At 39.0% G+C, this 18,035-nt stretch overlaps 1 protein-coding gene across 1 annotated transcript in view; it reads left to right on the forward strand.

Moving 5' to 3' along the window:
• The first annotated feature begins 1,459 nt into the window (after positions 1 to 1,459).
• Positions 1,460 to 18,035, forward strand: part of si:ch211-51c14.1 (protein kinase C and casein kinase substrate in neurons protein 3) — a 34,864-nt gene continuing 18,288 nt past the window's right edge. Inside the window, exons 1-2 of the mRNA XM_061905602.1 lie at positions 1,460 to 1,630; positions 16,750 to 16,833. Of these exons, the coding sequence (XP_061761586.1) occupies positions 16,771 to 16,833 (63 nt within the window). The 5' untranslated portion in view covers positions 1,460 to 1,630; positions 16,750 to 16,770. The remainder of the gene's footprint in view (positions 1,631 to 16,749; positions 16,834 to 18,035) is intronic.

The raw sequence follows: 18,035 nt of genomic DNA on the forward strand, positions 1-18,035 counted from the left end.
TCACAATATCATCGCTTTCGGTTCCCCTAGGGGGGCGGAGGGGTTGGCCCCATATGTGGTCCTCTCCAAGGCTTCTCATAGTTATCATTGTCACCGACGTCCCACTGGGTGTGAGTTTTCCTTGCCCTTATGTGGGCTCTACTGAGGATGTTGTTGTGGTTTGTGCAGCCCTTTGAGACATTAGTGATTTAGGGCTATATAAATAATATTTGATTGATTGATTGATTGAGAATGTCTATATATACATATGTATTTTATGAATTTTGGCCAAAGGGGGAGCATTTCAGTTTCTTACATGCACTTGTTATTTCATATGTTGACCTGAGGGGGAGCACTTTTAAAACCAACACACAGTCAATTTGACAAATCCCTCCTTTTTGGGACCATCCTAATTTACATAGATTTAACCACCAGGTGTGCAAATGAGACATTCTCTATTAGATGCAATGGTTTTCCGTATTGGGACCATGATTTATGTCCTAACTTGTTCACACCTCCTCATATGGAAGGTACTTTTCTTTGTTGATGTCTCAAGAAGGGTGGAAATACAAGAACACACACACACTCACACACAGACACACACACAGACACACACACTCACACACACACACACACACACACACACACACACACACACATGCCGGATGTGTCCTCCAGCTGTGCAGGTTGAGCAAGCAGGGGATAAAAGAGGGGTTTTGTGGGATTGTAAAGTTGTTAATGATTGACACAGACACATGCAGACCAGGGCTTCATGGTGTCAGAGGGGTTAGTGCGTCTGCCTCACAATACGAAGGTCCTGCAGTCCTGGGTTCAAATCCATGGCTCGGGATCTTTCTGTGTGGAGTTTGCATATTCTCCCCGTGAATGCGTGGGTTCCCTCCGGGTACTCCGGCTTCCTCCCACTTCCAAAAACATGCACCTGGGGATAGGTTGATTGGCAACACTAAATTGGCCCTAGTGTGTTGTTTGTCTGTCTGAGTTGGCCCTGCGATGAGGTGGCGACTTGTCCAGGGTGTACACCGCCTTCTGCCCGATTGTAGCTGAGATAGGCGCCAGCGCCCCCCGCGACGTCGAAGTGAAGTGAAGTGAATTATATTAATATAGCGCTTTTTCTCTAGTGACTCAAAGCGCTTTACATAGTAAAACCCAACATCTAAGTTACATTTAAACCAGTGTGGGTGGCACTGGGAGCAGGCGAGTAAAGTGTCTTGCCCAAGGACACAACGGCAGTGACAAGGATGGCGGAAATGGGTTTCGAACCTGCAACCCTCAAGTTGCTGGCACGGCCGCTCTACCAACCGAGCTATACCGTCGGAAGGGATAAGCGGTAGGAAATGGATGGATGGACATGCAGGCCAAGTGTGGACAGTAAAGACGAGGCACAAAAAAGTTTCAAAGATCAAGACACTCCTGCAGCTGTTTCAGGGAGGCGGGAAAGAGGGAGAAAAGGAGGAGCGCTGGAGGCCGGGAGGGAGGAGGAAGAGGAGGCCAACTCATCTGACACAGGCAGAGGACCACAAGAAGGCAGAAGACGAGCAGTGCTGGGGGAAAAAAGACAGACGAGGATTTAAAAGAAGACAAAAGTCGCATGGAACGTCTTTAAGGTGTTAAAGAAGAAGAAAGTTTGAAAGTAAGTTTTGTTACACGTTAATCCTTGGCCTTTTTTCTGCACAGTGTGTGTGTACGTGTGTGTGTGTGGTGAGTTATGCCTGACAGATGAAAATGGGGGCAGAGGGAGGAGCTAATGTGCGCCTGGTTGCAGGATTCGTGCTCGCTCCGTTGCCTGGAAGCTCGACATGAGCTCTTTTTTATTGGAGACTGGGAGCCGATGACTGTACACCAGTGTGTGTGAGTGTGTGTGTGTGTGTGTGTGTGTGTGTGTGTGTGTGTTGGGGGGGGGGGATCTGGCCTTTAGTTTAAGGCTGTTGCTGATGTTAACTTTTTTATTGACTGTAAGACTAGAAAGTAACTTTAATCCAGGGGCAACCAAACTTTTTCCACTGAGGCCGCACACTGAGAAATTGAAGATTTTAAATATTTTTCATTTTAAAAACCAAAACAATTTGTAGATTTTTTAAACTTTTAGAGCAGGGGTATCAAACGTACTTTTTTTGTTGTTATTTTTCAACGCTTATATCGCTAAATCAACTTCATGTCTATCTGTCGATGTAAAAAATTTTTTAAAAATTATGTTTTTTGTCCTTTTTTTTTAAATCAAAAGAAAACCCTTTTTTGACATAAGTATAATCATTTAGTTAATTAAGTATTTGGATCCTTAAATACAGTAGGTCAATAATTCATAACAATATTGTTTTTCAATTAATTATTATTTTTTTCAGCAGTGACAGTTTAAAAACAATCCCACTATAATTCTTGGGTATCCAAAACGATCGCACTCATAAAAGTGTTGAAAAAAAAAAAAAAAAAGCCAAAATATTTTACTTTCAACCCTTAACTCTCTGGATTGGCAATGTTTTTTGTTGTTTCTTTTTTGGGGGAGAAAACAATTGCTTATGAAAAACACACAATATATGCCATATTTTCCTTGAAAAAACTGTTTAAAGGCGGAATATTTAACGTAAAGTCATTAGAGTCTTGAATAGGTTAACAAGTCATAAAAATATTGCTTTTAATTCATTATTATTTTTTTAGCAATGGCAGTTTAAAAACAATCCCACTACAATTCTTGGGGATCCAAAACGGTCCCACTCATAAAAGTGTAAAAAAAAAAAGCCAAAATGTTTTACTTTCAACCTTAATTCTTTAGATCAACTTCAGATCTATTCATCTTTTTTTTATATAGTTTGTTTTACGCCATGTATCAAAAAGAAAACAATTGTTTATGGAAAAAACACACAAATTATGCAATATTTTCCTTGAAAAAATGGTAGAAAGCGGAATATTTCATGTAAAGTCATTAGAGCCTTGAATAGGTTAATAATTTATAAGAACATTGATTTTGATTCTTTTTTTTTTTTTTTTTGACAATGACAGCTTTAAAGGAAAAAAAACAGCCTGCATGGCAGATTTGTGTTATTACAGTCAACATTGCAGGTTTTTCTTGTTACATTTCAACTTTTTGCTCTTTTATTCCACTTTAATTTTTATCTTATTAAATTTTTTAATATTTTTGGAATGTCCTAATATTAAAAACAATGTTTAAAAAATTGTTGCGGACAGCAAATGGCCACATTCTGAACACCCCGACAATAAATACTACTAAATAACACTATACTATATTAAATACCATTACGTACCACTTTGATACTAAATAATACAAAACATTACCATACTTCTGTAAAAAAATACTTTTTTCCTAAGTTTTCCTGCAAACGTACTCGTCAAAGGAGTTTGATTTGATCTGACGATAATGATTAAGATGCAGATTGTGCCGTAGCAAGCACTTCCTGTCGCCAACGCCATCGCCATCACATGACACCCTCCCGTAAAGCGCACTCATATTTGAGATGCCACAAATTGTGTTTAACTTGACAAGATTTCATCCCAGAGTGCCTCCATCCCCCGTGTTCCTCAAACCAGGGGACAGGAAGTTTGGGGTCGGAGGTCAAACGGATGGCGCTCGTTATCCCCGCGACCTCCTCCAGGGTTGCTTCTCTCCCAGAGAGAGAGAGAGAGAGGACGGGGCGAGACAGGGAACATGTGATGCGCCGCCAGCTTGTCAGGGAAAATGGTTGCGTGTGATCGCGGGTCAGGGGTGCCGGGAAAAGAGGCGGAGTGTGGGCGGAGCTTAACTCAGTGTCCCTGAGGCCTGACCGCTTGTTGCTGAACGGCAAAAGTTTGGTTTAGGGGGGGAAATGGAAAGTAAAAGTATGAATGTGACGCTGCTCTGGTTATGTGTGACCTTTGACCTTGTTTATTCGAGTATAGCTCCCATTTCAAAGCTTGATGCGACAGTTGATATCTCATCCCAAAACGTTAACCTTTAACCCAGGGGTCACCAACGCGGTGCCCGCGGGCACCAGGTAGCCCGTAAGGACCAGATGAGTCGCCCACTGGCCTGTTCTAAAAATAGCTCTAATAGTAGCACTTACCGGTGAGCTGTCTCTATTTTTTTAATTGTATTTATTTACTAGCAAGCTGGTCTCGCTTTGCTCGACATTTTTAATTTCTAAGAGAGAAAAAAACTCAAAAGAATTTGAAAATCCCAGAAAATATTTTAAAGACTTGGTCTTCACTTGTTTAAATAAATTCATTTTTTTTTTTTACATTGCTTCTTATAACTTTCAGAAAGACAATTTCAGAGAAAAAAAATACAACCTTAAAAATGATTTTACGATTTTTCTACACATAAACCTTTTAACCTTTTAAATTCCTTCCTCTTCTTTCCAGACAATTTAAATCAATGTTCAAGTAATTTTTTTATTTTTTATTGCAAAGAACAATAAATACATTTTAATTTAATTCTTCATTTTAGCTTCTGTTTTTTTGACGAAGAATATTTGTGAAATATTTCTTCAAACTTATTATGATTAAAAATCTAAATAATTATTCTGGCAAATCTAGAAAACGTGTAGAATCAAATTTAAATCTTATTTCAAAGTCTTTTGAATTTCTTTTCAAAGTTTTGTTCTGGAAAATCTAGAAGAAATAATGATTTGTCTTTGTTAGAAATATAGCTTGGTTCAATTTGTTATATATTGTAACAAAGTACAGATTGGATTTTAACCTGAAGGACCGTGCCACACTCCTCCCCTCCAACTACCCTTTCCCCGACCCTACCACTAAACCAAACCCTAACCCTAACCCTAACCCTAACCCTAATGTCATCAAAATTCTAAAATTAATCTTAATCAGGAAAAATTACTAATGATATTCCATAAATATTTTTTTTAATTTTTAAAAAAAGATTCTAATTAGCTAGTTCTTCTTTTAATATTTTTCGGTTGAATTTTTAATTTTAAAGAGTCGTAATTCAAGATAAACAATGTTTCAAAATTTAATTTTCTTTTTTTGTGTGTTTTTTCCTCTTTTAAACCGTTCAATTAAGTGTTTTTTTCATCATTTATTCTCTACAAAAAAAACTTCCGTAAAAGGAAAAAAAAAGTACGACGCAATGACAGACAGAAATACCCATTTTTTTAAATATATATAGATTCATTTATTAAAGGTAAATTGAGAAAATTGGCTATTTCTGGCAATTTATTTAAGTGTGTATCAAACTGGTAGCTCTTCACATTAATCAGTACCCAAGAAGTAGCTCTTGGTTTCAAAAAGGTTGGTGACCCCTGCTTTAACCCCAGTCATGTGAGTAAGGATGTGCCAGTACAATGCTTTCATTTCCGATACGACGCCGATATCTATCCGATATCAGCTGCAATCATTCATGCTTATTATTTTGCAGTGTGGAATGTTAATAAATGAGTCAAACAGACAACAAAGGTGTAGGTATGGAAAACACCGACCTCTTTATTATTAACTGTCTGAAATGAACTTATGCTGTCTTCAAGTTGAAGTGGATTGGAATTTGTATTTTTTTTTTGATGAAAAATTAATGTAGTTAAGCTAATGACGCAATAAGTTGTATTATGCGCACACTTTTGTTACTTGATACTTTCTAATATGGAGACTTTATATGTGTAAGTATTATGCAACTAGTTATTTGATGCGTGTTTATATTGACTAATGTGTTGTTTTACACTGCAATATTCTTTATGATTATTATGCATGCTTACCTTGTATGCTATTGTGTGCTTAGCTGTTGTGTAGCTGCTAGTAGCCTCCAGCCTACAATGTTTACCTTTTAAAAATGACTTGACTAAGATAAAAGAAAATACCTTATCGGAGAATGTTCGCGTTAACATTTAAACTGCTTGTAATTGACAATTCAGATGCAAGCCAATATCATTCGGTACTGTTTTTTTGTGTGTGTGTGTGCTGATATCGGCTCTAAACACCCCTACATGTGATCGATGGACAGGAAATGATTGATATTATTTGCTGATGACAGGAAATCACGGTTCCACGAACGAGAACCTGCTTATGTCGACCAATAATCAAGTTTATGTTGTGGTTAGTACTAAAATATTTGCTTCTGTGTTTCCTGTTATGGGACAACATATGTAATGGAGCAACTATGCTATAATCTGGCGCATAATCTGTTTTATTTGGACTTTTAGTCACCAGAGGAAAAAATTGTACGAAAGCTTTATAGTCGTCAGCGTTGCCAGATACACAATAAAAATTGTATTTTTAGGTTCATTTCACCCTCTGTATGATCAATAATTCCAAAATTGCCATCATGTAGGACCCTTCAATGCATGGGTGTCAAACTCTGGCCCGCGGGCCAAATCTGGCCCGCCGTGTAATTTAATTTGGCCCTTGAGGCAATATCAATTTAGCATTAGAGCTGGCCCGCCGGTGTTATACAGCGTCGGTGCCGCTGTAACACCGCATTCACCGCTAATACTCATACTTGCCAACCCTCCTAATTTTCCCGGTGGACTCCCAAAGTTCAGTGCCCCTCCCGAAAATCTCCCAGGGCAACCATTCTCCCGAATTTCTACCGATTTCCACCTGGACAACTATATTGGGGACGTGCATTTAAGGTACTGCCTTTAGCGTTCTCTAAAACCTGTCGTCACGTCCGCTTTTCCTCCATACTAACAGCGTGTCACATAATATTTGTGGCTTCTACACACACACACACACACACACACACACACACACACACACACACACACACACACACACACGCACAAGTGAATGCAAAGCATACTTCGTCAACGGTCATACAGGTCACACTGAGGGTGGCCGTATAAACAACTTTAGCACTGTAACAAATATGCGCCACAGTGTGAATCCACACCAAACAAGAATGAAAAACACATTTCGGGTGAACATCCGCACCGCAACACAACAGAATAAATACCCAGAACCCCTTGCAGCACTAACTCTTCCGGGAAACTTCCAGCAAACTGACCAATAATTAACGTTTTATTCATGCATTTTCTCTTGCTACTTCAAGGCTTGAATGTTTGGTTCATTCATTACTGTTATTTTATTTTCAAATTTATTATTAGACTGTGGAAAAAATTTGATATTTACCTCAGAAGATTGCAAATAGAAAAAAAGGCATAACATTTTTATTTAAATTTTATTTGATATGCCATTGATATTTTTTAAATTATTATTATTATTATTTGAAACTGGATTTTGCATGTCACTAAAGTTATATAAGCCTTACTTGTTCAATATTTCATGCAAAACTTGTTTGGGTCCCTATTAAAAGGTTAATTTGTTCAACTTTGGCCCGCGGCTTTGTTCCGTTCAAAAATTTTGGCCCACTCTGTATTTGAGTTTGACACCCCTGCTTTAATACATCAATATTAGCAAACACAAAGAGGATACATGCTCTTGTGTATTGTAACCAGGTGGGGGCGCTGTTCTGTAAGCGTCAACTTTTCCCCAACAATGTTGTTAGTTTATGTAAAGGTAAACATCCATTATAAACTATATTGTACATGCTTTGTTGTAACGTTTTATTGTAGCATATCATACTGGGTAACATTAATTTTATCACTTTAAATAATTATAATTTTATAATAATAAATAAATAAATATGATAATTAAGATATAAATAATAATAATATTACATAAATATACATTCATAGAACATATTTAATAGTATTACATATTTATTATTTTATGCATATTATATATAATATGCGTATTATAATATATAATTATTATTATAAATATGACAAAAGTTCATTAAAAATAAACATTTTCCCCAAAAAACAGTAACGTATTTTTCGGATTATAAATCGCTCCGGAGTATACGTCGGACCGGCCGAAAATGCATAATAAAGAAGGAAAAAAACATATATACGTCGCACTGGAGTATAAGTCGCAGTTTGGGGGGAAATGAATTTGATAAAATCCAACACCAAGAATAGACATTTGAAAGGCAATTTAAAATAAATAAAGAATAGTGAACAACAGGCTGAATAAGTGTACGTTATATGACGCATAAATAACCAACTGAGAAGGTGCCTGGTATGTTAACGTAACATATTATGGTAAGAGTCATTCAAATAACTATAACATATAGAACATACATTTACCAAACAATCCGTCACTCCTAATCAATAAATCCCATCAAATCTTCTTCTTCGATGTCGCTTCTAAACAACTCTGCCAACTCCAAAGGTATGCGCCGCTTCCTCTTGTCGTTTTCTGCTGCATATTTCACTACGTCCAGCTTGTAATCTGCAGTACATGATTTCCTTTTCTGTCCCATTTTTTGTTCAGCCCTTCTCAGTTTTTATAAGTTACCGCCAACGATGAAATGATCCTTTTTAATAGCTACGGCAGTAGCATATAGCAGTGGTCCCCAACCTTTTTGTATCCGCAGACCGGTCAACGCTTAATAATTAGTCCCGCGGCCCGGCGGGGGTGGTGTCATGAAAAAGGGACGTTTTTGTCATGACAAAGGGAGGTTTTTGTGGTTGGTGCACTAATTGTTAGTGTATATTGTGTTTTTTATGTTGATTAAATAAAAAATAAAACAATTATAAAAAATTGTTTGTTTTTTTGTTTGTTTTTTTAAAATAAAAATTAATAAAAAATTATTCTGCGGCCCGGTACCAATCGGGCCACGGCCCGGTACCAGGCCGCGGCCCGGTGGTTGGTGACCACTGGCATATAGCATATAGTAGTTAGCATTCCATTACCCACAATGCACTTCTGCCATGACCCTCCCCCGCCAAATTCTTATTGGTTGACGTGTTTGTGACGATTGCTGACATTTTCTTCGTCTCTTCCGCGAATGAGATGAATAATATTATTTGATATTTTACAGTAATGTGTTAATAATTTCACACATAAGTCGCTCCGGAGTATATGTCGCACCCCCGGCCAAACTATGAAAAAAACTGTGACTTATAGTCCGAAAAATACGGTAATCATTTGTCAAATAGTGTCATAGTAGTGAAAATATACAAGGAAATGATCAGACCAGCTCTGTTCGATAAGAGTATACAATATTGTCATGTCAGCAGAATGACTGTTGGCATTTGAGTCTTTAATTGGTGTATACAAAGCAACACTGTTGTTGTGACCTTTCAGCAGGTCACACTGACTCGAGATGTGATGTTCACCAATGAATCAATTATTTTGAACATTTTTTTTTTGACTGAACGATGAGCACTGTTTCACGGTTGTGTGGAAGACGTTTTTATGTACATGCAGATACCATGTCACCCGACTGGCAACTAAACAAAAAAAAAATAAAAAAAGGATTTTCATTTTAAATAGATTTTTGTTTATTTATTAAAATTGTATTGGGTTACTTTTTTTGTTTTTGTTTGTTTAGATTAACTTGTATGGTTCATTGGTCGGATGTAGAGATGTCCGATAATATCAGACTGCCGATATTATCGGCCGTTAAATGCTTTAAAATGTATTATCGGAAATCATCGGTATCGGTTTCAAAAAGGAAAATTTACGACTTTTTAAAACTCCGCTGTACAGAGGGATACACGGTCGTAGGGAGAAGTACGGAGCAGTTGCGTCTCCCAATCCTGCTTGCCAACCCTCCCGGTTTTCTCGGAGACTCACGAATTTCAGTGCTCCTCTCGAAAATCTCCCGAGGCAACCTTTCTCCTGGATTTCTCCCGATTTCCACCCAGACAACAATATTGGGGGCGTGCCTTAAAGGCCCCGCCTTTGCGTGTCGGCCCAATTATATAATATCTACGGCTTTTCACACATACAAGTGAATGCCACGCATACTTGGTCATGAGCCATTCAGGTCACACTGAGGGTGGCCGTATAAACAACTTTAACACTGTTACAAATATGCGCCACACTGTGAACCCACACCAAACAAGAATGACAAACACATTTCGGGAGAACATCCGCACCGTAACACAACATAAACACAACAGAACAAACACCCAGAACCCCTTGCAGCACTAACCCTTCCGGGACGCTACAATATACACCCCCGCTAATACCGCCCCCAACTCAACCCACCCAACTCCGCCCCACCTCAACCTCCTCATGCTCTCTCAAGGAGATCATATCCCAAATTCCAAGCTGCTGTTTTGAGGCATGTTAAAAAAAATTGATCTTTGTGACTTCAATAATGAATATAGCTTGAGTGGATTTATTTTGAAAAACCTTGTTACATTGTTTAAGGCCTCCAGCCTTGCATTACAACAAAATTAGGCATAATAATGTGTTAATTCCACGACTGTATATATCGGCATCGGTTGATATCGGAGTCGGTAATTAAGAGTTGGATAATATCGGAATATCGGATATCGGCAAAAAAGCCATTATCGGACATCTCTACTCAGATGTACGTCAAACATACACACACTCAGTAGTACAGTTTTGATTTACATTTAATTATTTATACATATATCAGGGGTGCACAAAAAATAGTTCCACATCTGAAATGTAATTCTTATCTATCCTGATTGTAATCTGATTCAAAATGTTCAAAAACTGCTAAGAAAAAAAAAAAATACATTCTAATAAAAAATTGTTTAAAAAAAATACTTCAAATCCAACTACAATTTTTTTCATGCATATTTAGTTTTTAAAGTAATTGTTTTGTGCAAAATAATACTATTCAACATAAACATTGGCTACAATAATTACAAATATGCACATCTTTCTAACACACATCAGGCTCGGATTTTACTATTTATAAACCCAGCACTCATGTTGTGCGCTACGGAGGCCATTTGCCATTATATTCTTATCATTGGCAGAACAGGAAGGGGCTAGGAACATTTAATATGAAGCGCCCAGTCATTCATTGATTGTACTTTACATGAAAACTTGGATGACAGAGTCGTGCATGAGCTTCGTAAAAAGGAGGGTCTGCCCTATTTTGTCATCTAAAATTTCACACCACAAGCAATCAAATGTGTGATTTATCGGGTTATGGTTTTTTAATGGCTTGCATCATTTGATTCTTGACATCTTCACATAAATTAAAACCCCATAACTCATACATTAGATCGTTTGATCATTTGTAGTTGGAAACATGAAATATCTCTCACATATTTTAGTAAATGACAAAACACAAAAAAATAGCGTTTAGTGAAACGATTGGACCCACATGAAAGAGTCCCACAGTTAGCAACTGGAAAATTCCCGTTAAAATTTGGATGAGCCTGCTATCAGTGCCCTGGACCTCTGGCCGGGGGGTTGCTGGAAGCCGGCATACTTTTAAGATGGTGGCTCGTGATCAAATCTGTGAGTTTTAGTGTGTAACCGTACAAAATGAGCTACAGAGCTAGTTGAAAACATTAGCATCCTAACATTAAAATGCTAACATGTTGCATGTGTGCTAATGTTGGCATGCTAGCAGTTAGCATGTTTCATATCCCAAGTTATATAACTCAGAGGCAAGGGTGTCAAACTCATTTTAGATTTTAAAGGCCCACTGAAATGAGATTTTCTTATTCAAATGGGGATAGCAGGTCCATTCTATGTGTCATACTTGATCATTTCGCGATATTGCCATATTTTTCCTGAAAGGATTTAGTAGAGAACATCGACGATAAAGTTCGCAACTTTTGGTCGCTAATAAAAAAGCCTTGCCTTTACCGGAAGTAGCAGACGATGTGCGCGGGACGTCACGGGTTGTCGGGCTCCTCACATCTGAACATTGTTTATAATCATAGCCACCAGCAGCAACAGCGATTCGGACTGAGAAAGCGACGATTTCCCCATTAATTTGAGCAAGGATGTAAGATTCGTGGATGAGGAAAGTTAGAGTGAAGCAATTCAGATGTTATTAGACACATTTACTAGGATGATTCTGGAAAATCCCTTATCTGCTTATTGTGTTACTAGTGTTTTAGTGAGATTATAAAGTCATACCTGAAAGTCGGATGGCTGCGGTGAACGCCAGTGTCTCTGAGAGAAGCAGAGGAGCCAATATCACAGCTGCCTTTTTGAGCTGCAGGAGGAGGTCCTATATTCCACTCAAGTCTCCAGGAAGAGCTGACTTAATATCACAATTTTCCCATCCAAAAACTTGCTGGTTGACGTAGAGAAACATGTTCGCTTGACCGCTCTGTGTTAAAGCTTCACAACAAACGAAGAAACACCGGCTGTGTTTTGGTTGCTAAAGGCAGCTGCAATCCACCGCTTTCAACCAACAGCATTATTCTTTATAGTCTCCATTATTAATTGAACAAATTGCAAAAGATTCAGCAACACAGATGTCCAAAATACTGTGTAATTATGCGATTAAATCGGATGACTTTTAGCCGTGAGTGGTGCTGGGCTAAAATGTCCACTCCAACCAATAACGTCACAAGCACGTTCCGCGACGTTTTCAACAGGATACCTCGCGGGAAATTTAAAATTGCAATTAGGTAAACTAAAAATGCCGTATTGGCATGTGTTGCAATGTTAATATTTCATCATTGATATATAAACTATCAAACTGGATGGTTGGTAGTAGTGGGTTTCAGTAGGCCTTTAAGTCTACTCCCAAGTGGGCCATAGGGGTTGAATTATGGCACGATAACTTAAAAATAAAGACAACTTCCGATTGTTTTTCTTTATTTAAAAAAGGAACAAGTACATTCTGAAAATGTACAAACCATTATGTTTTTGTTGTTCTTTACCCTTTACCCTTACATGTTATGGTTACTATTCTATCTTTATTTGTCATTATTTATACTCTCTGAATAAATTATGTTCATTCGTCCACTCATTGGTGTTCATTTTCAATCTACCAAGATAAAAAAAAAAATAACATCAAAATCAAATTAAAGGATGTTATTAATGTAGTTTGCACATTTTCCTCGACTGGTGCACTACGTGAACTCAGACTCAGGCCTAGTGGTTAGAGTGTCCGCCCTGAGATCAGTAGGTTGTGAATTCAAACCCCCGGCCGAGTCAAAGACTATAAAAATGGGACCCATTACCTCCCTGCTTGGCCCTCAGTATCAAGGGTTGGAAATGGGGATTAAATCACCAGAAATGATTCTGGGCGTGGCCACCACTGCTGCTCACTGCTCCCCTCACCTCCCAGGGGGTGATCAAGGGTGATGGGTCAAATGCAGAGAATAATTTCGCGACACCTAGTGTGTGTGTGTGTGACAATCATTGGTACTTTACTTTAACATCATGTGGTTAATTTGATTTTTTTTTACATATGTAGCATCATCTACAAAGATACAAAGAATTGCTATTGCGACATCTAGTGGACACATTTAGAACAGCCGTTTCTTTCATTCAAATATTTCAGCTCATTTTTATACTTAGCAAACTCATCCCGCGGGCCATACATATGACACCCCTGCTCTAAGATGTATGGTTGCGGAAGTAGAGAAAAAAGTGTAAAATCAGCTGAAAATGTTAACAAATGTCACAAACCAAGCTATATGACTCTGGGGCAAACCGTTTAAAAAGTAGCTAAAAAAGTTAGCATGCTAGCAAGCTAATGTTAGCATGCATCATACTTTACTGAGCCAGGAACAAAGCCTTTTTTGGGCACCTTCTTTTTAAAAAGTTATGAAGTGTTCAATGGGATTTTACGATTTTGTTTACATTGCTTGAGTGTTTTCCAAGCTTTTGTTGGCATTTCCCTGATAGCTGAGGGGATTATGGTCAGAAGAATAAACATCTTTACATTTATATTTTTCTAATGCTCCTTACTTTAAATAGGTCACAAAAATATCAATAATTATCGATATGGATCGATGTAAAACACTGATACTGTGATACAGTTTTCAGCCTTAGATGGCATCATGCCTCCTGTCTACAGTAACTCTTTTACATGGTATGTTTACATGATAAATGGACGTGTAATACTTAATAATCCCTCAGGAGAATAAAGTTGACGGGACAGGAAGTTCCCACTAAATGTATTTTTATCACAGAGAGCACACATAAATCATGAAGTCATCAAGTAAAGAAATTAAAATTCTTCCGCAGAGCAAATGCTACAACTTGAAAAATGTGCCAATATTAGTTTTTATTACCGTATTTCCTTGAATTGCCGCCGGGACGCTAATTAATATAAAACCTCTTCTCACTCCTGCGCTTACCAAAGGCATGCGGTAAAAGTAAGCATACGCTAATTATTTTAAAACCTCTTGTCACTCCGGCACTTACCAAAGGCATGCAGTAAAAATTTGAGTGTGATGTAAGGATACCATCATGAAAAGCACATTTAATAAAAAAAAAAAGTTATTATGGTCTTACCTTTACTTATAAACTAAATCCATGCCAGCTCCTTCTGATCAAAAGCATCGATAACTTGTTTATAGAAGTCTTCCTTATCTTTCTTCAGTTTTAAAAGTCTCTTGGTCTCGATGGAGATCTTCCTTTATTACCTCCTGTTTCGATTGAAAGTCCAGTTCAGAAAACTGCTATCAGACCGCTGCTATCAGTTAGCTCGGCTCCTCAAGTGCGGTGGCGACGACAGAATTATCCTTGGACTACTCCCACCCCCCAGAATTATCCTTGGACCCACCCCCCCGCCCGTTCTGCTCCGTGGGTGATCTCTTTATCCCACCGCTGCCACCAGGAAGTGTTATTGTAGAAATAATATACTGGGTATTTAGGACTGGAACATGCTTTATTTCAGCCTGGTTGTTTACATAGCCAGCATAGGTGTTACATCCTAAAAGGTCCGTCGTGCACCTGCCGCGTCATATCCATCCCAGCACAATTTACGTCACCCATTGTCACTTCTTCTGCAGCCAAGTAGTCGCAAGAAGGATCACTAGCGCCCTCTACCACTAGGAGGCGGGAGTCATTTAATGACTCATATTTAACACACGCAGCTACGGTATTGTGACGGTCTCAAGTCTTCGTCTTGCGGGTTCCAAGGACCACCAAGTTAGGACATGGCTTGAGCAGTTTGACTTTGTTTATTTTTCAATAAAACCTCAGTCCAGTTCGCTCTTCCGCTCCTCCTCTACACTCGCTCGCCAACGCAGCCTCCTCGCTGCCATTTTGGGCCAGGCTCCAGCGTGCCCTGCCTGTCTGTCGGACTGTCGGTTGTATTTGTATAGCGCTTTTCTACCTTCAAGGTACTCAAAGCGCTTTGACACTACTTCCACATTTATCCATTCACACACACATTCACACACTGATGGAGGAAGCTGCCATGCAGGGCGCTAACCAGCACCCTTCAGGAGCAAGGGTGAAGTGTCTTGGTCAGGACACAACGGACGTGACGAGGTTGGTACTAGGTGGGGATTGAACCAGGGACCCTCGGGTTGCGCACGGTCACTCTCACACCGCACCACGCTGTGATAATAAAACGTAGATGCTTACTGTTCTGTTTAGCATACAGGTATTCAATAGCTTGGACCTTAAATTCTACTGAATAGCTCTTAATCTTCTTCACTTTATGCGATTTCAAATTACCGGTATTGAAATCAGCCTCCTCAATTTTGCAAATTATGACAGGAGAAGTGTCACTCGTGACGTCACGAGTTTGACCAGGCGGTAATACTAAGCATGTGCTAATTATTTTGCTAAGCGAGTTTGACCCGGCAGTAATTCAATGCAGGTGCATACTATATGCCCTGCGGCAATTAAATGAAATACGGTACCTTGAATTATGAGGTGACACATAACTATCGTCATATTTCACCTTTTTCAAGTAGATATATCCCTTTTTTTTTTTTAAATATTAATGTGATGATTAAACGTGTAAAGCAGGGGTCTCAAACTCACTTTACCTGTGGGCCCCTCGATGCAGAGTGTGGGTGAGGCTGGGCTGCAAGAAAAGATTTCCTAAAACTTTTTTTGCATACTCTTCAGCATGGAATTTATTTGTATTTAGCCGACTCATGGAGAATAATGTTATTTCCGCAATGTGTGTCGTTCCGCTTTCCCTTTCTACAGCAACACGGCGGTCGGCGGATAATAGCCGGGATAGCGAGCGCAAAAAAGTGACGGCTCCCGGAGTGTTATCCGGCGTCATATAGAAATATATGTAGTGTTCATCGTGTGAGGCAATGCAAATTAAACAAAACAACAACAAAAACATAACAATTTGAATTGGTCCAGGTTATCGGGAACTGTTATTACTGACGGACAGGTGTCGCAGTGTGACTGCAGCCGGGCACGTAAGAAAACCCTCGTCTCCGTGGCAACGTCTCTGTCGCGTTTACTCACTTCCCGCTTTTCCACTAACGCAGGGGTAGGCAACCCAGAACGTTGAAAGAGCCATTTTGGACCCAAATAACAATGCTATTAAGCGCCATTCATATAAAACTCGCGGGGCGGACTAACATTAAACTTTCATATTAAGGTGGGGGCCGCAAAATAACGTTAAAGTTTAAGTACCAATGATTGTCACCCACACTAGGTGTGGTGAAATTTCTCCTCTGCATTTGACCCATCCCTTTGATCACCCCCTGGAATTTGAGGGGAGCACCGGGCAGCAGCGGTGCCGCGCCCGGGAATCATTTTTGGTGATTTAACCCCCAATTCCAACCCTAGATGCTGAGTGCCAAACAGTTACTCATACTTTTATGAAGTGTTTGCACGGTGAGTTATTGATCCATCCATCCATTTTGCTACCGCTTGTCCCTTCCACTGATGACCATAATCGCAGCATAATCTGGATAATGTGCAAATATGACCCCCTTGTGGATGAGAGTAGCATACATGATGATGTCATAGCTTCATTTTTGTGCATGTTTGTCATTTCGGTTATGCTGAAAAAAAAATATTTGTAAAATAGTAATAATTTTATGATAAATCTTGTCCTTATTGTTCATCGGACGTTAGGTTCTTCTCGTAGACGACAAAATGTCCACGCCGCCGCCAGCAGACAACAACCGCGAAGACGCCAACAATCGCAGCTTCTGGATGGTAAGCGTGTGTGTGTGTGTGTGTGTGTGTGTGTGTGTGTGTGTGTGTGTGTGCATGCGTGCGTGCGTAGGGGTGAGGGGTGTTTTAAGAAACACATGACAAAGTGGCCTGGTCCTCACCAACAAGCCTTTCTTTGTCCACATGAATAGAAGTGATTGTAAATGTGAGACCTGATTGAATGTGGAGTCACTTCTGGATTGAGTTCACATGACCGATATTTACTATTATTATTATAATGATTATTCCCTGTGCTGGACATCTTTCCAGCAATAAGAGCGACTTTCTTGACACCCCTCGTGCTGTGTGTGCTACTGTACTGTACTGTACTGTACTGTACTGTACTGTACTGTACTGTACGTTACACTCATTGGATGCAGCTTACATTTGAATAGTTTCTCAGACTGTTCCTTCTGGAAGGTTTTTTTTCATAAAATATTCTTATTTGCATGTGTGATGTAGTTGAGAAAGTTTGACTTCTGGCAACTTTCAGAAAAAGTTTGGAAAAAAACTTGTTTTAAAGCCTCGACTCCCCCAGTGGACATCAAAACATCAAAGTCCAAAACAAAGTGGAGTCTCTTGCTTGAAAAAATACTAACATTCCAAATAAAGATCTGTAATTTACTAATTTTCTGAACTGCTTTGTCCTGCTTAAAGAAAGTCATCATCATCATCATCATCTCAGGAGAGCAAATGACACAAGTAAGCAATAAACTACAATGTAATAAACTACAATAACAACAAAATACCGACAGTAAATAATAACTATATTAATTAATAAACCTTAGTCAGTAATAAGCAACAGTAAGTAATACAAATACATTTTAATAACACCAGTAAGTAATAAACTACATGTAATAAGCTACAGTAATAATCAATCAATGTTAATTTATATAGCCCTAAATCACAAGTGTCTCAAAGGGCTGCACAAACCACAACGACATCCTCGGTAGAGCCCACATAAGGGCAAGGAAAAACTCACCCCAGTGGGGCGTCGACAATGATGACTATGAGAAATACAAACCTTGGAGAGGACCGCCCCCCTTAGCGGACCGAAAGCAATGGATGTTGGGCGGTTTTAACATTTTATTGTGAAAGTCCAATCCATAGTGGATCTAACATAACCGGGAGAATCCAGTCCAAAGTGGATCCAATATAGTAGCAAGAGTCCCGTCCAAAGTGGACCCAACAGGAAACCATCCCAA

The sequence above is a fragment of the Nerophis ophidion genome, linkage group LG07 (assembly GCF_033978795.1).
Source record: "Nerophis ophidion isolate RoL-2023_Sa linkage group LG07, RoL_Noph_v1.0, whole genome shotgun sequence".
NCBI classification, from domain to species: domain Eukaryota; kingdom Metazoa; phylum Chordata; class Actinopteri; order Syngnathiformes; family Syngnathidae; genus Nerophis; species Nerophis ophidion.